This window comes from Ostrinia furnacalis, unplaced genomic scaffold (genome assembly GCF_004193835.3).
Source record: "Ostrinia furnacalis isolate ACB-3 unplaced genomic scaffold, ASM419383v2 OfSCF1345, whole genome shotgun sequence".
NCBI classification, from domain to species: domain Eukaryota; kingdom Metazoa; phylum Arthropoda; class Insecta; order Lepidoptera; family Crambidae; genus Ostrinia; species Ostrinia furnacalis.
In genome coordinates this window covers 706193-729243 of record NW_021131584.1, presented here as the reverse complement: position 1 = coordinate 729243, position 23051 = coordinate 706193, and the positions used below count along the sequence as shown (strand labels likewise).

General features: G+C 36.1%; 1 protein-coding gene across 1 annotated transcript in view; it reads left to right on the top strand.

Moving 5' to 3' along the window:
• Positions 1-1115: 1115 nt before the first annotated feature.
• Positions 1116-23051, top strand: part of SCRB3 (scavenger receptor class B member 3) — a 33756-nt gene continuing 11820 nt past the window's right edge. Inside the window, exons 1-7 of the mRNA XM_028303973.1 lie at positions 1116-1373; positions 4955-5084; positions 6092-6271; positions 12411-12536; positions 14057-14266; positions 20830-21038; positions 21749-21857. Coding sequence (XP_028159774.1) covers positions 4968-5084; positions 6092-6271; positions 12411-12536; positions 14057-14266; positions 20830-21038; positions 21749-21857 — 951 coding nt within the window. The 5' untranslated portion in view covers positions 1116-1373; positions 4955-4967. The remainder of the gene's footprint in view (positions 1374-4954; positions 5085-6091; positions 6272-12410; positions 12537-14056; positions 14267-20829; positions 21039-21748; positions 21858-23051) is intronic.

Genomic DNA, 23051 nt, shown 5'->3' with positions numbered 1-23051 from the left:
GGTGTCCCAAAAACAATGGATAACCCTGTAACCATCGATAGGCCTCGCCATGGTCTCCCTAACGTCCAATTTTGACCCTAGTAAAAATATCACCATTTTCAAGATTTTTAAGTTTTTGTGCATTTTTAGAAAATTGCCACCTGCGATTACTTTTTCTCATGCCATTTCTACAAATGAGGATACTTTTCAATCTAGTTTTTTTCCTTATCACAAAGGATAGTTGGACTAACAAAAGAAAAGATTAAAGTTCAACAAACTAGTTTAAAAGTATGAAAATTTTAAGACATTGCAGAGAAGAAGGAAAAATTAATTCATTGTCTTGCACTTTTGATCAGCCATCGTGTAAAAAAAATGTAGGAAGACCATCGTGCCCATTACCTTAAAAACTTCCTTGTTTAATTGAGATTCTAAAAAGTTATCACAAGCCTATGTATTCTGTATTATTTTTATCTTATGGCTACTTGAATAGCAACTAGTATATTCAAGTAGCCATAAGATAAAAATAATACAGAATACATAGGCTTGTGATACCTTTTTAGAATCTCAATTAAACAAGGAAGTTTTTAAGGTAATGGGCACGATGGTCTTCCTACATTTTTTTTACACGATGGCTGATCTAAAGTGCAAGACAATGAATTAATTTTTCCTTCTCTTCTGCAATTTCTTAAAATTTTCAGACTTTCAAACTAGTTTGTTGAACTTTGATCTTTTCTTTTGATAGCCCAACTATCCCTTGTGATAAGGAAAAAAACTAGATTAAAAAGTATCCTCATTTGTAGAAATGGCATGAGAAAAAGTAATCGCAGGTGGCAATTTTCTAAAAATGCACAATAACTTAAAAATCTTGAAAACGGTGATATTTTTACTGGGGTCAAAAATGGACGTTAGGGAGATCATGGCGAGGCCTATCGATGGTTACAGGGTTATCCATTGTTTTTGGGACACCCTGTATACTTAGCTCCCATTCCCAATAAATAATCGATCAAATGCAATCTCCTTTTTTAACTTTTTAACTGTGTGGAATGGATTCGGTCCTCGGACCGTACACCCGCTGTCACTTTGACAGCGAATCGACGTCACAATGACACTTGTCATTGTCACTTGATTTTTATTTTCGTTTTCCGTAAAAGTTTTGTTGTGGGTGGACGTAGTTTTTGTAATTATTTATTTCTGTACAGTTTTATTTATAATTATGAATATTATGTTATCTATTTGTGCGGTAGTGTTATAATTTATATTGAGATGTTTAATATGTTAGGGGCGTCTTTATTGGCAGTTTGTAAAACTTATTTTTCGACAAACAAGTGGTTTACAAGATTTTAGGAGTTTGTGGCGGTGCCTTTTTGTATAGAATTATTAAGGGTAAATAACAGGTAAGAAAGTATTTTACCTTCATAATAATGTTAGCTACCTAGTATTATGTTTTATAGTTCCTTTAAAATTGGGTGCTAGGCCTATGTAGTTAACAGAATGATTACTTAACGTAATGTGTTGGGTAAATTGATGTCATTATTTACATATGTTGTAATCGGTGATTACTCTGTTCACATAAACATTTTGTAAATATGAGGGTTAGAAAACTTTACTTTCTTTATTTTTTAGTATGTGAAAGACAGTGCAAAAGCAATAAGTAGGTACACTCTAAAATTGAACTTTGTAATAAGTCCCTCTGATAAAAGTAAATAAGTCATTGTTAAATTAGAAGTCTTGAGCCTGATGGATTTAAATAGTCTGTCTACATAACAATTGTAAATAAATCAAGTAGTTCATTATGTTCATACAAACATCATTTTAAAAATTGCATGTAATTGAATGTCTACCTAAAGTCCTGTCACAGAAAATATACTAAGTTCAAACACTAACTGGATTGAGGATTATAATTTTTATTCTCTAATAATTAAAAATACCAATTCAATATAAAATTAAGCATTCACTATGACCATTCCAGGTCGATGAGCACTAATTTACAGAAAACTTGCCCTAAAAATACATACCCTAATGCCATGGCCAAGTGGCATCCTTAACCAGTCGTAATATTAGAGAAATTTTATTCTGCATTTCTGAAAAAAAAAAATTAATTCCTTTAAAATATCACCTAAGCCATCTGCTAAAATGATAATGCGATTGCATTTTGATGTGATAATCATTCAACCTTGATTCTTTTAATTACCTACTTAAATTAATTATCTGCAAGAATTAAAAATTTCTAGGTATTTTTTTTTAGTGTTTTAATAATTTCATGAATGATTGGCTTAAACACAGCAGTGGGATGGAATTGTGCCTAAAGAGGATGGATGAATCATATCAGGTGTTTACGTCTCCTTAGATAATAATTCTGACCTCTACTTAACCATGTGAGCCAGTGTAAAGATGAGACATCACAAAAACATATTATTTGCTTGTCAATACTCTTAAACAATGGAAAATACGCAATAAGTATGAAGATAATGTATTCTGTCTCACAATAGGCACATCATTTTGTTTAGCAACGTCAATATGAAATATCCATTAAGCAGGAGGTGAATTGCAAATTCTTCTCAAAAGTTCAAAATACCTAGTCCCTGTTGCACATCATAAATCGCACGTTCATAATCAAACTGTCACTATACAAAAAAGTCGATTTTTCAGGAAAAGCATTTGAAATGCTCAAATTTTAAAACCTTTGCAAAATGAGCAAAATGCTATTAAATGTTTTGTTTTTTGTTAAATACCAGTAGTGGCTTGTTTGGCTTTTACGGAAATATAATTATCTTTCAAATTATCATAATGGTTTATTTAATATTTAATTTTTTCCCTAAAAATAGTGTCACTTTTCCACTAAAATTGAGACAGTGACAGTTTTCAATTAAAAACATGTTGATGTTGTATTATTAATTCAGGTAGAAATGTCACTATTTTCATATAAATTTGACGATGAAAATTTCAAAATGATTATTATTAAATAAAACTAACATAGAAAAATCAGTAATTTTAATGAACTTAAAACTTAATAATTTGGATTAAGTGGTACCAATGGTAACAGTAATAAATGTAAATTCTCGATCAGAAATAAATACGTTACACACATGAAATTACTATAAAATTACATCACATAAATCAACTTCTAAGAAAATAAGGTACTCTCTTGTTCAGGCAGCCTTTAAATAACAAGAACTTGATGACCTCGATGAACTTGACGAACTAGATAGTGATTTTTGATTTTTCATGGGAAAAAGGCTCAGAGAAGTAGGTTTAAATTCTGGATCATTATCCAGCAGCCATTACCTCTGCGAGCTATGTGCCCCGCCCACTGCCACTTGATTTTAGCGATTCTGCGGGCTATGTCGGTCACTTTGGTTCTCCTGTGGATCTCCTCATTTCTGATTCAATCATGTAGGGAAACTAACTGAGCATCGCACGCTCCATCACCTTTTGGGTGACCTCTCAGATTCATAAAATATCACTGGCAACACACATGATCAAACTTTTGTCTTGAGGCACTGCGGTATTTCGGACGTGAGAATATCACGAAGCTTCCCGAACGCTGCCCAGCCGAGTTGGATTGACGAATGACCTCTTTCTCGAAGTTGGACCTACGTAACTGGACTGTTTGTCCCAGGTCAACAAACTTTCGAGTGTAGAGTCTCCAGACAAGTGGATACTACATGGACATTTGACATGTTTTTTGTCTTGTCCATATTCATTTTCATACTCATTTATCAGGCCCACTTGTTGAGAGGCTCTACTTAGGCCATCGAGCATTATGCCTAGATCTTCCACAGTCTCAGCCATGATTACGACATCGTCCGCAAATCGAAGGTGGATTATGTACTCGTTGATATTTATGCTGAATCCGCTCCAGTTCAGAAGCTTGAAAACATCTTCCAGGGCGGTGTTGAACAGTATCGGAGATATGACATCTCCCTGTCTCACCCCTTGCTGCAACTGGATGAGTTTCGAGTCCTGATCCTGGAGACGAACCGACATTGTGGCGTTTTCGTACAAGCCTGTCAACACTTCGATGTATCTATAGTCAATTTGGCACCGTTGGAGAGACTGTAGCACTGCTCAGATCTCGATCGAATCCAAGGCTTTTTCATAGTCCACAAACGCTAGACAAAGTAATAATTACCTTGATAATTTCTTTGATTTTACTAGTGTTTGGATTGCCTGGTGGCATTTTTGTTAGATAAAATTATAACTACTTAATCATTTAAAAATCTTTCTTGTTGTTTTAATATTTCACTATTTGGATAAACACAATATTCTACGAAGTGATGAACAATCTTTTTAAAAATGTAAGAGAAATATTGTCACTTTTTGTTTTAAGGCGTTTTTCGTATTACTTTATTGTGACTTATCTTATGGTTTTGGAGTAAAAGCGTCTTTATGCTAAAAATGACGTTTTTCAACACAGAGTTTACATAACTATCACGGCGTGCCCGTCCAGATCCCGTCACTACTAAAAACGTGTCACTGTTACTCACAACAAATGCCGGTTTTCCCATTAAACTCCATAACGACACTAGTGATATCTGCCGAACTATTTGAGCTTTAAGCGTGGGATTTTTACAGCATGCACTTTTCGCGGAGCGCTGATTGATGGCGTTGTTAACTCAATTTCTCCGAATTTCGTATAGTGACGGTTTGATTATGAACGTGCGAAATGTTTCCAATGTTAATGTCCTGCTTCCCATAGAAGTCTGCATTATAATCTTAAAATGCCATGAGTTGACCTTTGATTCCAATAATTATTATAACATTATTTAATGTTTATTACTCACTAAATTATTATAAGAATGACTAATGATAATTCAGCTAAGTTTGCAGACATATTGACCAAACAGATTCTAAAACTTCTAAAAGCACTTTAGGTTAATTTGCTTTATAAATTGGATTGCCATCAATATATGGGCTTTGTAATGTTCAGGGTTTTTGGAAGATTTTTGGTATTAAATCACTTGATTTCTTCCAGGTAAACAATCAACATGGTGTCTCCTAAAGTGAAGAGTGGCCTCTTCATGGGCTTCGGCGCCACCATGGTGGTTATCGGAGCCGTCATGGTTGTGTACTGGCCCCCAATATTTATGTCACAGCTGCAAAGGGTAAGAATTTAATAAACCTTAATGATACAGTCACCTAATGTCCCCTATTTGAAAGGAAATGAATCATGTCTTGATTTGCTTCTCTATTTGGAACAAATGCAAACAAGTATGTGAATAACCAGTATTTTTTAATAACACTTTCTGTAAGAAGGGAGAACAGGATATAAACATTAAAGATTTAAGGACTAAGCATACTAGCATCATGCTATGCAATGTGTAAATTGGAATGACATAAAAGCTCAAACACCCCCATTGATGTAATTGAGGGTATGTTGCTAACGCTTAGCGCTCATTGCGATGTGCGCAAGTATGATATTTGCGTAAAAAATATCTATGAATGTTCTAATTGATTCTACTCTCGATTTTTAATAAGCCAACGTCTTGCGTTTGTCTTCGCACGCGTAAATTCGCTTTGTCACAGAAAGTCATTATCACGCGAGTCTTCCTTTCCAAAACACTTATCGAAATTCGTGAGAAATTATTTATTGATCGTAGATTAAAACCTCTTCACATCTCTATACCTCGATTCAGCTGAAAGACGTCCACTGCTGGACAAAGGCCTCCCCCAAGTCAAGTTTTATTTTCGCGACAAAGGTAGAGAGTCCATGCTCTTCTCCAAGGATCAATCCAAAATTAATCAAGATTGCCTCAGTGGTTTAGTTTAAAAGTTACCTACTTTCGCATTTATGATAACAAGTATGGATGAAGGGTAGTTGGTACCTTTCTTTCAGTCAGTCTAGCTTCTTTAGACTAGTGACAAAACGTGACACTTGTAATTTCATAATGGCATCAGGGAGCGAAGTAACTACATACAAAAAAAATGGTTGTGACATACGGACGGACAGACGGACAGACAGACATGACGAATCTATAAGGGTTCCGTTTTTTGCCATTTGGCTACGGAACCCTAAAAATGCTGGAGCGAAGGATTTCGGAATAATAACTTACTGTCACGTTTAGCCACTTTTCTAGAGAGTTTTCTCCTCTGACCAGAATACCTCTTGCAGATGATGATCCTCTCAGAAGACTCGATGTCGTTCAGCATCTGGCGCGAGACGCCGATCCCGATGTTCCTGGAGTGTTTCCTCTTTAACATAACTAACGTGGATGACATACTGGCCGGGAAGAACGTGACTTTACAAGTCGCAGAGATGGGCCCGTATGTGTTTCGAGAGACGCATTTAAAGGTAAGATAACTTTATCCACTTTACGGACAATAAACCAACGGTGTCAGTCAGTGTCGGACTTCCGATTCGAGGGACGGTAGTTCCAACTCCGCTGAACAATGTGAACCCTATACTAACACAAGGAGAGTTTAACGAATTCTTAGAAAAGACAGATTTTTTACCAAAAATAGTTGCGTTTATTAGAAAGCACGAATTTTTCCAAGTTTCATTCTCAGCTAGTGGGCAATTAACGGTAAATCTATGCATACACACAAACAATAACTGTGCTATAACTATACCGGTTTTGGTGCTCCAGCCATATATGCCGATCCAAGCCCCAGATACTGCTAGTTCCTATGCTATGACAGATTCGTCTTCAATAAGTAAGCAGATGGGTTGCAAAAATTGTTATCTCTGAATACGTAGCATACGTACTTGACCCATAAAATCCAGGCTTTGACAAACATTACTGTATTTATGTACTTGATGCCGATCAAGTCAAGCTATACACTGTGGCCCGTATGTAGTCGTAATAAAGACTATTCTGCTACAAAAATGTCTGATGTGCGGTTGACTGTACTTATTAAGGAGGTCGCAACTTTAATGTAAACTGGCGATAAAATGACGCGATGTCTATGAATCATAACGGAAGAGCAAGTATTTGATTCATTTCAAATAATAATTTATAATAATTAGGTTGAACTATCATTGTAGGGTTAATATCATTAATAACTCATCTCTTTCTTCTTATTTCTACTTCTTTGTTCTTGAACCCTTATCTCTATGCGATGATATAGCTTTGTCGGAAATAGACTGATACAAAACTTATCTCTTTCGACTCGATGATAGCAGTCCAATAACACTCATTTTAGAGTAAAAATTTAATTGTTTTAAACTTTCATGACCACTAACATAATAATTATTATTGATGGCATTGCTACCATGTTACATGTAGGTACCTTAAGGCGATTAGAGTCCTCAATGACCTTGGGCGTTTGACCTTCACGCGGCGAGCAACACCCGCGTACCCCGCACCAAAAACTCCGATTTGACACCGATCAAAAATACACGGGCATAGGTAGATACAGAATAGAAGCTCTTTCTTCATACATTACTGCCTATTATTTTAAACTTAAATTGATGAACCTTGATGTCGGTGTCATTTAACTCAGGCGTAAAGGTATTTAATAAAAATAACAAAATCCATGAACATTTTGTACGGGATAAAATTTTATTTTATTTTTCGTAAATTTTCTAATGCTTTTGTCGGTTCAGTCGTTCTCGAAATTTGAACAAACCCGACTTTATTACAAGCTTTTATTTAGCTTGCAATTTATGATGTATGTAGGTAATTACATAAATGTTTGTTCGGGTGGAATCTTGCAAGCTGAATTAGTTGCAAGCTGAATTAGTTAGACCAACTTCCTGACGACAACTAGGCTAGATGACAAAATTTCAATTATTTGTCCGCCAGACAGATAATTAGAAAATATTAGACTCATATTTTTTATTTTCTTTCATAATTAAATAATAACAGTGCTACATCGAGTTGAAATGGCGCGATACGCCACGCTTGAGTAGAATTTTTACTCAAATGTGACGTCACGCGACATTTCAACTCAATATAATACTGTAATTATTCGATTATGGAAAAAAATAAAAAATATGAGTCTAATATTTTCTAATTATCTGTCTGACGGACTAAATAGAATTTCGATTTCATTACCCAGTCATCATCCCTATTGGAACGCATTAGTACCTACCTAGTATTGTCTATGGCCTAAAAAAGCAAATGTTTCTGCTTTTGTCTATCACTTATGAAGAATAAACTGAAAATGTATTTGTCTTTTTATTAGAAATCCTTCATCAATTGATTGAGTTCAAATTTCGGATATACATGTAATTCGGGTGACAATGCAATATTGTGATGACATGGAGCTGATCTGATGGTAGAGCTGGAATGCCAGTGGCCCCATAGCAACTCCGGGAATAAACGATTCCATCGAGTTTAGGCTCGTTTGATTTGTATTTATTTATTATTATACCTAAATAATTTCATTACAATTTTCTAAAAATGCACAAAAACTTAAAAATCTTGAAAACGGTGATATTTTTACTGGGGTCAAAATTGGACGTTAGGGAGACCATGGCGAGGCCTATCGATGGTTGAAGGGTTATCCATTGTTTTTGGGACACCCTGTATAAGCAAGTACCTAATGTTATGTAAGTAGGTACGCTACTTTGAAAATCATGAGTCTTCAATTCTCTAAGGGAAACTGCAGGGTCTGATGATGGAGCTGGAATGTGGCCATAGGAATAGGCTAGTTTCTTTAAAAAAGACTTTTGGTCCGTCAATTTTACATTATCAAAAAATATTGGACACAGGATATTTTTATTTTTCAATTAAACAAGTAATTACGAAGATAATGATGCGATGAAATTCCGCGTGACGACACAAATCGCCACATTTTTAAGCATGCCTTGACGTCATGTGCCTCATCTTCTGAACTTTGGTGCGCTTCATCTCTTTAAATTTTCATAAGTTTAAAAAAGTGAAAAATACATTTAGAGTTTTTTTTTGGTAAGTTCACCGACGGTCTTATTCAAACTCTTGCTACTTTCTTGCTTTATCCACGAAACATCCCTATTCTTCGAAATTATTACGATCTACAAACGGAAAATCTCTGCTACTACGCCGCAGTAAATTCCCCATCATAAATAAAAAGATTTTTTTTAAAACAAGCTCTTGTATGCTAATAATTTTGGTTTCATGACATGCTCCTAAAATTCATCACCTTATAAGAGGATTTCAGTTTTTATCTGCGAAACTTTTTAATAATATAGGTACGTTTCATGGTTTGGTAATTTAGGGAAGTTTATTTGCACTTAACATGAAAAATATGGTATCAATGTACTGAGTACCTATGCACCTTCAGTGGCAACAACAAGGTCTACTGGGTACCTATAGTCTACTAAAGGCATGAAATAGATTAATTTCACTAAAAATTAAAACCAACTCCAAAACGAATCACCAAAAGGTAGGACACCGACACCGACTCCGAAAATGGCTAATTTTGTAATCAGTATCCAAATTTTTAATAAGCTCTATAGAACAATTCAATACCACTTTATCTTAATTTTTTTTAATGTGACAGGAGGCAAACGAGCAAACGGATCACCTGTTGGTAAATGATTACCGTCACCCATAGACACCCGCAGACCCAGGGGCGTTACAGGTGTTATTTTTAATTGTGGTATTTTCGCGAAGAAACATATTTAAAATCTAATTCTAATAAGTATGAAAAATATAAATTGTTTTCTTCACGTAAATCGATTAAGTTACAGATTCTGACTAGCTCCTAATTTGGATACTGATTGCAAAGGCCTAGTAAATAAATAACGTAATAATTTTTCTACTTGTATTTATCTAGTGCAGTTGTTTTGGAGTCAATTATAGTTTTTTTACACTAATAGATTCTATTCAGGTAGAAAATAGCGTCTGAGCGCGTCATAATTCAATTGTATCGTCTGACTGCACGTACTCTATGAACAATTCTGACATAAAATCTATTGTCGAACAAAAGCTGGGTTGCACCATCTTACTTCAACTTTGACAAGCGTCAAAAGTCTGTCTAACTCCATACAAAAAACACCGGTTATCGCCAAAGCTACGGTCAAAGTTAGGTCACGTCAGGTGGTGCAACTCAGCCAAAGAAAAAATTCATTTTGATCGCTAATGTCAGTTTGCAGCGAGTGACACAACCTCCCCGTCTGAAGGCCAGCGGCCGACTGCCGCCCGCACCCCGCGAAGGCCCCCTCAACAGCAAAACGTTCGGAATTTATCAAAAGTAAAATTTATGAATGAAAGTAATGTTCGATTGAAAAACGCAACGTGTCATTTAAAGATTAAAGAATTCCTAATCTATTCGTGCAAAAATCTTTTAAATTAACATAGCCGTTTTGGAGGAGTAGGGAATTTAAGTAAAAAATCGATGTCCCGTATTTATTTTTTTAATCCAAAACAAAGAGACGTAGCGAAAATTCAAACGTCACAAATGTAGTCCTTGAACTGTTGTATAACATATATTTTTTTCAACTATTTCTATCCAGCAGTAAAAGAGGAGTAGGCTTTACAAAATGCCCATTTGGCGCGGATTGAGGACACTAATCGCCTTAATTTCGAGTTTCCGATATTTCGGCACTGTTACAAGCGCCATGATCACGGAGTAACTGAGGAAACTGTTATGGGCGTAACATCTCACCATAATTAAAAATCTCATTACTTATTTCAGGGAAACGAATCTGAAAATTTTAAATATTTACTAATTGTCCTCTTATTGTAAGTGATACTTAAAAGGTAATCTTGAACTACGAGTATCAATAAATTGATAAGTAAACATCACATTCACGCCGTTTAAATGTCAGGATAATTTACAACATTTGGATTAAGATAAGCCTTACGATGAGAACTATTCAGTAATCTGCTTATTTCTACTTGTAAGACGACCATTGAGAAACAAGTGATAACAAACTACTATTAAGTGTACATGACCCCATTATTAATAAATAGGATAAATGTTTATCGTGCTAGCTGTTGAAAGGGTGATAAAAATAAAAAGTAAAATTACTAAATTGAGACGATAAGAATCTTGTTTACATTTCTTTCTAATTTTCATTATTCTGTGCAATTTTCTGAATAGGTACTTATTTAACGACAAAATAGCATTGCCCTGGAAACTGAAATAAGTGAAACCTTATGATCCATCACTTACGCAAATGGTATTATGTGAATAACTATAACCCACGTGACGTATAATCAATGTGACGGTACCAGTTAACTTATCTTTTTGTATTGTTTTTAACGTTTTACAGAAGAAACTTTGTTACTATGCACAAAATTGAGACATTATTTTATGCATTTTAAACTTTATAATACTTTTAAAGTATCTTTTGAATTACAAAAATAAGCCGATAAAAAGATTTAAATTATGCACGTCTGTAAACAGCGATATTGTTAATCTTAGGTGGGTATTATCTGCCATTATCAGTCTGTAATCTGTCTATAATAATAATATTATATCTAAAAGTACTTAGCTGTGGTCGCGATTTCGTACGTGTGAAAATAGTTTTTTGGAATAATATAGGTATCTACTTTTCTTTACTGCTCCGCCCCTATTGGCTGTAGGGTGATGTTACATAGCCAAAAGCCTTCCTCGAATTTATGGGCTATCTAACAGTAAAATAATTTTTCAAATCGGACCAGTAAATAATTTCTGGGACTAACGCAAACAAACAAACTCTTTAGGTTTATAAATAACTATAGATTTGTGACTAATAAAAAAGGTTACAATCCTTACAAAAAGTCCATAAAAAAGTGATATAGGTACTCGTAAGAAACAGTGGGTTTATTTTTGTTTACTATACCGTTTACATCATTAACCTCAATGACCTGTTCTGGAAACCGTCACATGATTGCGTTAAGACAAGCAATTTCACCTGATCTCTATAAACTGCACTTCGCAATGCATACTGTACCAGCAGGATATGCACCTAAACTATTGCATAACCTGTGGCTAGCTGTGGTAAAAAATACATTGACACAAAAAAGTTTACCGTATTTTTTGCGAAACTGGATTATCGAAAGATATGAACAGATCTGAACAAAGAGTATTAAACCAACTTTTCAGTTAAAATTAGGGCAAAGGTAGCTTAAAAGGTATAGATTAAGACTAGGCACAGACCATCGATTTTTAGTTGGCCGACAGTTGTGCCCGATTTAAAATTGTATGAAGAATCGGCCAAATCAAATCGGTGTAATTTGCGCACTTCCATACATGCCCAATATGCCCATACTGATCAACTGCCCGACTAAACTATCGGCCGACGAAAAATCGATAGTGTGCGCCTAGGCTAACAGTTTCTGTCAAAGTGAAGCTGCACATTCACGGTCAGTTAAACTGATAGATTGAACGACGTAAGTACATCCAAAAAACTGCCAGTCTATAATTAATTACAATTTCACATGGCCAGTTTCTAGATGTGCATCAGTTCAAGTGATCAGTTAAACTGACCGTGAATATCCAGCTTTACTCAATAGGTCGTATTACGTATGTATTACTTGCATAGAATAGAAATATCTTAAACAAACCTTTGTCCACAGACGAACTTGAGCTGGAACGATAACAGTACGATAACGTTCTTCAACGAGCGCTGGTGGCACTTCGTACCTGAAATGTCCAACGGGAGCCTGTCAGACAACATCACCACCATCAACCCTGTCATAGCGGTGAGCATTTTGCCTTGCATTATAATAAAGTTACCACGTAAAGTTCTTGAGACCACGGACCGGAAGACGTCAAAGTCAAAGTCAAAATTTCTTTATTTGTTTAGACTAATAAATAGTTCTTACAAATCGTCATTTTGCTCTTAAGGAGCCTCTACATGTCTCATAATCTTTTTACCCTACCAGCGCTTCGAGACTAACATTTGGCAAGTGCTGAGAAGAAGCGCCGCAACAAACTCAGTCACCACTGTCTGCCGGTTAATATAAATAAATATAAATAGCAGAAGTAGGTACATTCGATTCAGGAGCAGTTCACTGAATTTACCATGCATTCTTGTATAGTGTATCTTATAAGAATGGGTATACAAAATTGCGTGGTATATTAAACAAGGTAGTGACGTGCTAATATCTAGACTTACATAGATTACATACTCAAATACTAGTAGAAATGACTCTCATACATAAATTGGAATAACTTGGATTGACCAGTCCCCGAAAGCAGCGCCTGTTCACAGACATGACGAGTGAACCAGCCATCGCTTCACTCGACCATATTAGAGGGAATGTAACGACCCGCCTCACTACGCCACCACCCCAGAGACATTTTAGTGAGAATGACAATACCAAGTTATCTCTTAGAGAAAAAAAAACCAATAATAAAGCTAAGTAACAGTCCAGATTGAGAAGCATGACACTATAACATTTTAGAAAATTAGATTAGTTTATACATTACTTTTCATAGACTTTACTTTTCATACGTAAAGAAGGCAGGCCCTCCTGTTCAGTGGACCGATGATCTGGTGAAGGTCGGGGAAAGCACCTGCATACAGGTACATAGCAGAGTAAATACAAATGAGTCGGTCATCTTCATAGAAACGCTCCGAGCGCGGTTTGTATGTGAGCGCGCCAATACGTATGCGGCGCGCACGCACACACTGACAAAATTTAGCGTGGATTAGCGGGGAGTTACTACATTCAAAGGCTAACCGGTCGTTGTTGAAATTACATTGTCCAGCAGACCTCGAACTTATTTTTCACTTCATTATCATCCTTTAAATTCGCAATCGAACACCTGGGTGTCGATCTAGACCACTACATATATCCAGTGGTAAAGAAAAAGGAAAGGAAAAAGGGATTATACTATTTAGTGACATTTTATAGCCACTCTTACGCCCGCGTGATTGATTATTATTAGCGTCGTGGGCCACGAGCTTTGAGTTTCGACGCTACTACACTTACGTCCGTATTCACAAACGATGCTTGTTTAAGTGACGCAGCAAATCGAACGCACAGCGTTGTATAGAGCTATGTGGTTGGTTCGTGTGTCACCCTTGGCGTCCACGTGCACTGTGAGACGTGAATGTTTGTGAATATGGGTGATAATCCCTTTTTGCCCTTTCATTTCTTTTTTATTTCCCTTCTTTCTTCCTTTCCCTTTCATTTTCACTAATATTTCTTGATTTTTTTAATATAAATCGTTTTGAAACTGTTGAACCTTGTTGTAACTAGTTTTTCTCTTCCAGACGGTAGCATACACGCTACGCCACCGCAACGCTCTCCTCAACATGTTTGTAGACGGCTTCCTTCGCCTCTACCACCGCAACCTGTTCCTAACAGCCAACGCGTCGGCGTGGCTCTTCGACGGCATCGACGACCCCGTCATCGACATCGCCGAGCAATTCCCGAACTTGCCCATCAACATACCGTTTGATAAGTTCGGATGGTTCTATACGGTGAGTGTGTTATTGTCTTATGTGAACCAGTGCGTGATCGAATCAGAAATGAGGAGATCTGCAGGAGAACCAGTACGGCTAGCACGAAAAACTTTCGAGTTCAAATCGTTTGCGTGCTCGAATCGCCATCAAAAGATTTAGTACGAAAACTACAACAGCGCCCATGTGAACGTGTCGTAAAGTGAACTTAGTATGAGAAATGGTTGAACGAAACTTATTTTGAGAATCAAAATTGTCAAGTTATCGTTTAATTCGAAGGTTGAGTATCGAATTTTGTCGAATACGCAAACGATTCGAAGACGAAATTTGTTCATGCTAGAGGTACAGAACTAGAGTGACTGACATCAAGTGGCAGTGGGCGGGATACATAGTTCGTGGAGCTGATGGCCGCTGGGGCAGGAAAGTTCTTGAGTGGCGACCACGAGCCGGAAGACGTAGAGTGGGCAGGCCTCCCACTAGGTGGACCGACGATCTGGTGAAGGTCGCGGGAGGTGCCTGAATGCGAGCGGCGCAGGACCGGTCTTTGTGGAAATCCTTGGGGGAGGCCTTTGTCCAGCAGTGGACGTCTTTCGGCTGAAACGATGACAATGACGATGATCTGAACCAACTTACACCATATAGGTCGAAGCAGACAACCTGATAGCTATGTATGAATGCGGCTCTCCCTCCCACTTACGCTGCACTGTGGTCAATTTTCAAACTTTAGCGGTAGAAAATTCAACTTTATCAATTTGCAGGTAATCCGAAAAATAAACTATATTTCTATTTTAGGGTTAGTTGTTTAAATTATAAAGAAATATCATCAGTGTACTCTTATCGGTTCCTAAGATTCATTAATTTAAAGTTAATAATCTGTGTGTTGTAGTATTTCTATTTTAAGATAGACGGATTTGTGCGAGTTTTCTTTTGTTATTTGCTAAATACCTATCCAATAGTGAGTTTAGTAAAAAATGGTGATAATTAGTGAAGGTCAGTACATTCTATTTTTATATTAACAATTTAAAATCTGGCAGATTTTCATATCATAAATAAATAGGGAATTTGACTACCGTTTTTATACATATTTAGCAGATAAAAAGGAACATACGTTTTTAGGAACTAATTAGAAATAAAAACTTTTGTTATTTGGTCATAGGCTGAAGTGTTACCTATTCAAAAATATCAGTTTTATTTGCAGAAATTTGCAGTTTCATTTGATTTTTTCAATTTTTTAGGCAATGAAAGTGCTATCAAAAACATGGAATTATTTGAATTATTATCAAAAAATCCTCCGATGAAGCTGATGTCCCAGAATAGCAAAGATTTATTGTTCAACTTTATTTTAGACTCTATTGGAGTATCAGAATTGAACATAACAAACCAAAAAAAAAATTAAAAAGCAATTCATAATTTTTGTACAATTACTTCAATATTGTGGCTGAAATCAGTTCAAAACCGTAAAAAATTGCGAAATATCACCTTCACATGCCTTCATAGGATTTTATGAGTGTCTGTTACATATTTCGTAAAAAAATACAATAAGAAATAAACAAGCTCGTGGCGAAATAAACTAGAAAATTGTAGCAGAAAGAAAAGTACACATTCAAACTCAATTCAAGTAGTAACTTGGTTTGCTAGTTGATGTTCCTAAGCCTGGGTTCGGGAACAGCAATGATGGCAATACTGCTAGATGCTTCTTTGCTATTCCGGGTAAGTATATCGTCAAATATTACCGGAATCGATAGCGATCTAATTGAGAGGTTCGGTATAATCTTAAAAACCCTTATCTCTGGTTACAAAATAAATAGCGTCAAATTCGGAGAATATGCTAAAGACACTGCTATGAAATAGGTATCTTTATAATTGGTATTCTATGACAACAACCGTTCATTAAAGTTTTAGTACACGGCAAAAACATCATAGACAATTTCATACTACCAATCGGCATGCTCGGAGAGGACTCGCAAGAAAGTCGCCATAAAGACACCAGAAAAATGACCAGACAACTAAACAATGAAGATCTCATTAAAATACTGCTTCTATCTTCAGATCCCATCATGTCTAATATGAGATCTATAACCGTGAATAATAAGAACACCTTGTCAGCTGAAGTTCTAAATTTGTTACAAGAACCAGAAGTCGTAATCATTGAGGGATGACTTTCACATACCTAAATTATGTATAAAATAAAAGTATTTAACGTTTAAGCATGATATTCCATATAATATAATTAAGTACCCCTAAATTCTTAAAATTGACCACTGTGCGCTGTATTAGAGTATCGATGTGACGTCACGTCTTGGCCTGCATCTCACCTGATGGAATGTGATGACCAAAAGCAAAGTTTGTTTTATATTTTTCTTACCGACATCAAAAATAAGAGATCCTCAAATAATTTATTTTTCTTTATGTTCCCCGATTACTAAAAACGCCTGGAAACAACGCGACGGCGCGTGTGCATTAAATTCATTTAGTTATTGCTTGTTACATCTTTCACATAGTAAGTTTCGGGTTTTATCTAAAATTCATTTTACTAAAAAACTTGTCCAAAGTAAAAACGTCTCAAAACAAAAGTTAAAACAACAGGAAACCTCTATGCGTTCAAGGTCATATTAATTTGATTCGTCTTATTGGTGACCGTTTATTTGCAATGAACTATGTCTCATAGAACCTATTTGCATAATGTTACTCGTGTTACGTATCGTGATTATTTGCCATAAAGATACCTGAGAAATATAATGGTTGCACAATCACATACACAGGTATCTGTAAATATTAACGAAACAAAAGAACTGTCTAGACGTCTCGTATTAAATATTGCCTTTGCCTATAACAATGCTAAGAAATCACCATAAGACATGTACGTACATTTTATAAATATACTAGCTTTCCGTCCGCGGCTTCGCCCGCGTAGAATTTTGTCTGTCATAGAAAAACATTATCGAGCGCGTCCCTGTTTCAAAAACCAAGATAAAAACTATCCTATGTCCTTTCCCGGGACTCAAACTATCTCTATGCCAAATTTCATCAAAATCGGTTCAGTGGTTTAGGCGTGAAAGTAAGACAGACAAACAAAGTTACTTTCGCATTTATAATATTAGTATAGTAGATTATTATCTTTATTTTCTCTCCATCTTATAACCTAAGTATGTTTAGCAAATACAATGCTACATCACCATCATGACATTACCAGAGGCAAATGGAGGATTTAGTCTACAGTCCCCACGCACTGAGTAAAAATGCTCTATCTTAGATCTCATTATCGAATGCTATCAGTTGATACATGGACTCAGTCCGAGATACGTTAAAAATACTAATTAAAATAAACCTTGAGTTACATGAGCCCCCCAAACGGAATTACTCGCACAATGGGTTAGGACAAGAACAATTTTATGCTGATGACATGCTGATAATCGAGCACAAAGTTCATTGAAGTTGACATCACTCGCTTTGTACGAGTTATCGTCTGTGCGTATTACTTGCGGTAGGACTAGGTATTACTCATTTGTTTATGTGGCTGATGTATGTAAAACCAAATATTTATTGAATAAATTAAAACTATATTACAGATAGTACTCTTAAATTAGATAAAAGATATCAATAGAAGACCCAAGACAGAAGAAGAAGTAACCTTTCTACCCCACTTACTATAACTTGTTTATAATCTAATTATCTAGCAAATAAATGATTCGTAAACATAATTGTCAGTAGCTGTTTTGTTTTACGTAATAAGGATGTGTTACAGGTAAAATTAAGAAGTAGTTAATTAAACATTATGAAATGAGTGATTTGAAATGGTATGTTAAAGAGCAGGATGTCCATTGAAACGTATTTTTTTCTGCCAGATGGCATGATTGCTTTCTAATCTTAGTAAGTAAAATATGTATAAAAACAATGTAATCTTAAAGCCGATATACGGTTTATTATTGTGATAAAGGATTTAGATCAATATTTTTCCGTGACGACATTTTTTGAATGATTATCTTGCAAAAAATATTTAATAAGCATGTGACATTATCGTTGTAACTAACAAGTTGCAATACAATCAAGGGGATCTTGACGATTCCTTGGCAATTCCTCTTTCCTATTTGTCCAAGTTAAAACGTTGAACGTCATGCTGGATAGTTAGGAGACTCAATCAAAGCATAGCCTTCTTAAATCATAAACCTCAAATACCTAGTTACTAGTAGTACCTAGGTATGAGTCGTGCTGTAGATAATGACAATTCAAAAATGTCTTTGTTTGCTTGGACTGGAATTGGCACTTACAAACCGTCAAATTATGCTCTGAAGAAGCCTTTACATGTTTCTAAACTTTATTTTTCAAATGCTGAGTCCTTAGGTATTCCTAAACATCGTCAAAATAGCTGTTCCGTTGTCCGAATATCCATTGTGAAGCGTATCGCTAATCTATTGAGTAACATTTTGTAATTGATTGCATCGGCGCGTTACGCGAATTCCTTCATGGATCGGGTGCGCGGGGCTTTCCTTTCCTTATGTAACCGTATTTTAATACATTTCTTTGCGTCTATTACATGTTTATAGCCGCAAAATGTATCGATAATATTATAATTATAAATATCCTTAAATAAATATCCTTGGACATTTTACACTGCGCTTCTAGTCCCAAACTAAGCAAAGCTTGTACTATGGGTACTAGACAACGGATATAAACATACTTAAATACTTTTTTTTTTTTTTTGTAAATACATACATATTATACATAGAAAACACCCAGTCCAATACAAACAAATATGTTCATGCACACAAATGTTTGTACTGTGCGGGAATTGAACCCGCAACCTCCGGAATAGTAGTCCGTTTCGAACCACTACACCAAACGGCCGACCAATTGAGAATATTGTCTTATTTTTTTGTACATTACACGTCTGAAACGCCGATCAAATTTGATTTTTATCATTGGTTTTCATACACACATAATACCTATTCATTTATGTATCAAAATTACTTCATCACCCCACACAAGCGTTAATTCATAATACTAATATTACAAATTAGTGTTACGTGATTAGATTTTATCAGTAGGTAAGTCTGTTTGTTCAATCACGTCATCTTTTATCTGTATTCTTTCCACTTTTTAGTACGCAAATCCAAACCGCTATCACCTGTATTTTCTCAATTTCAAGTAGTTTTGAACATTTGCTAAAGGTTATTAAACCTTTGTCACCTCACCTTTGTCACATCCGCTTTGCCATGGAGGGAAGTCGAACCTTAATTTCAAACTCCTATTTTCTTCTGATTAATTTCGTTGCGTGGTCCAATGACAGTTTAACTTTCCTCCGGGACAAACTTGACCTCATTAGTTGGGTTTTTAAAATCAATTAACAAGTTGTGTACGGATTCCTGTAGCAGCCTAGACAGGCTGCTTGCCTTCTGGGGGGATCTGGGGTGGTTGGAGTAGGAAGATAAACCACAAATCACACACAATGACGCATGATAGCGCTAATTGCGGTATTCGATTGCCCTGCAATACTAACTAAGTTGTGTACAGTCACTTGTTCCTATATGACAATAGTCAGGAAAACTTTGGGTGATAGGTGATATCATATCTTTACTAGCGATACTGACCTTGCCACACAAATATTCGATTAATTTATATATCAGTCTAATCGCTAAGTATTTGTGAATATCATTACATTATTGCACCTGTTGTAATCTAATCGGTCACAGCGCCATACGGAAACGCCTTGTACTTGAATGTTCTATGGAAAAACTTACTGTAATTTTTACTTAGAAAACTAGACAAAATTTTATCGGTAATTAAAAATGAATCATCACGTATCCGTGAACAGTTATCACGTACTTACTATAAATAGAGAATCTTGTACTAGTACCGCCTTTGATTTTGTGAAATAACATTGAAAATGACATTTCGACTTAGTGAGTAGCCTATGGGGCATTTTCATGTCTCATCTTTTGAGTCCTAGCAGCGAATAAAAAAAGGATAAGACCCCTACCAAAAGACATAAATGTGCTTAGTATTCGAGCAGGAGGAATGGAGGGTAGGAAAGGAGGATGTACTAATTCAAAATTTCTAGGCCAAAAAAATGCATAATGTCTATTTTGACTGTTTATCTCTTTATTTTTTAGTCTCCAATGAGGGTTTTCGCGTATGAAAAATCCGCCAGATGGCAATACGTAGACGCGAGGTCCAAATGCTGCATGATTGGTTATTTTTGACATGACATTGACAGATATGTCAAAATCCACCAATCACGCAGCAGTCAGACCCCACATCCACGTCCCGCCATCTAGCGGATCTTTCATACGCGAAAACCCTCATTATCACTGATGTATAAAACCCTTCGGCCGTTAAGGAAACCGAAGTTAGGAAACTAGTTTCCTAAAAGCCTTTTTTTATACTTCTACGTAACTGGTTTCCTAAAAGGCTTTTTTTATACTTTTACGTAACTGGTTTCCTAAAAGTACTATGTTTCTGTTATTTCAGCCGCCTATGAAACTATAACCGGATTTACCCTCCATCCATTACCCTTTGGCCGTGTAAACTGTATAATAAACTATCTATACTGACGATTCTGAAACTAGAACTCTTTTCTTTTTAAGAGGAACGGCTCAATCGACTACGACGGGGCATTCAACATGCACACAGGAGCGTCGGACTTCTCTCAACTCGGCAACATAATGGAATGGAGACACAGCAACCGTACGACATTTAGAGGCGAATGTGGGAAAGTCCAGGGCTCCACTGGTGAGCTGTGGGCACCTGAGCTGGGCCAGCCTGAGGTCTACATCTTCGCCTCGGATATTTGCACGTGAGTATTCTTTAGCTTAGTCTGGAGGAACACTAATGTGGTCGCGATCCTCATCAGTGAGGGACCGAGGAAGAAGAATTCTTAGCATTCATAAATTCACAGGAATTCATCACTTCCGCTGCTCATTTAAATTTAACGGCAAGTGCAGCGTGAGACGTCCACTCGCAAGGTGTAGCTTCCTTTTAACCGTTAATTCAGCCGTGAATGACACAATATTGACCTTTTTCCCATTAAGTCGGTGATACTATTAACACTCGAAAGCAGGATATTTGTGACGCTATGAGTATTTAAACCGTCTCACAAGTTCAGTAACTTTTTACGCACAAATATGTATGCTATTTTAATTATGCTTGAAAATCCTTTTTGGACATAATCCCTATATTGAATATCACTATTGCGTAGTAATTATTTCCAAACAAACGACGAGACTAATCCACAGATAAGATAACCATACCATATTTTTATGGTGTTTGTTATCTATGATTCCTTATTGACGCACCTAATCTCAAAAACAGTTCCACAAAAAGGTTCTCTACATTCTAGAGAGTTCTAGAGTCTAGAACATTCGTTATTTGTCATTAACGGAAAGTAAATTAAATAGGGCTGAAAAATCTATTACTCTTCAGTCCTTTCTAAGTTTTGTCCCTATTCTCTACCTTTCTCCATTATCTGTTTACCCAATATAACAGTGAAACGTTTTTATCCGCCAGATACATGATCCTGAGTAAAGACAAGGAGGTGAGAGTGCAGGGAATAGACGGCGTGCAGTACGCAGCCAACGACTCGGTCTTCGATAACGGCTACCGGTATCCTCACATGGTAAGAACACAGAATAATAATAAGTACTACGTACAGAAGATTTTCTTTGCGAAGGTATTTAAAAAAATGTATGCTCAATGTCGTTAACAATATGGTGTAATTTAGCTTGTCTCAAGAGTCGAACACCATTTTGTTGACAAACGTCAGTGATCGGTACTGCGCCGAAGCCATAAGGCTGACTTCGGTAAAATTATAGGTGATGTGAGGTGCCAAACTGCGGAAAATGGCGGAGGAAATACATGAATAAGAATGAATTATATTTTGTGTTTCTATTATTATTCAGGCAGTTAAAAAATACTGCACAGTATTTACACCATCGTTTTTACATATAGTTTATTGTCTTTACAATGCAAATGGGTGAAGAATACACGTGCGTGCGTCAATACTCGCTCGTGATTGTCCTGTCGATTAAGTATTTCAGGAGGGGTAGGCGCGCGTGTTTTGTTTTCGATGCTAACTCGTGGAGATGAACACGCCTGGTAAGGATTCGTACAGACGACAGCACTTCAAGCTAAGCACTGCGCCATCTTGTTCAGTTGTAATAAGAGCTAGTTTGCAACAAATATGTATAGTCTGATGTGCTGTAGCAAACAAATAGACAAATAACGTTATGCTAACAGAATATTAAGGCTCTTTTTGCAAAGTATGATTCTACCTTCAAAAATAATTCTAGCATTAGAAATCCATCAATGTACAGACTTGAATCTATGCTTTAGTTTAAGGCTGAGTTGCACCACCTAACTTTGACCGTAACTATAACGATAACCGGTGTTTTTTGTATGGAGTTTGACAGATTTTTGACATTTGTCAAAGTTAAAGTAAGATGGTGCAACCCAGCCATAATGTAGTTTTAAGCTTGGATTAATAATGCATGCCGTGGTCCAGTGTTATCAAACGATAGTCCATATCGATAGCAGACGAATATCAAGAGACTACCGATACTATCGATTTAATGTTATTCTGAATGCAATATCGTTCGAACTGTTTGCTAGAATTTTGAAGAAGTGGTCTATTTTATCTTGTAGTTTACGTGTACTTCAGTAAGATGGCGTTGATAACTCATTTTTGCGAAAAATTCGTTTATTAACGGTTTAACTTTAAAGGTGCGATATGATGCATAATGTTGTCCGCGAAAATGACATGTGGGTATAACTCGAGAGTTTAATGCGGAAATTATAAGCTTCCTACCTATGT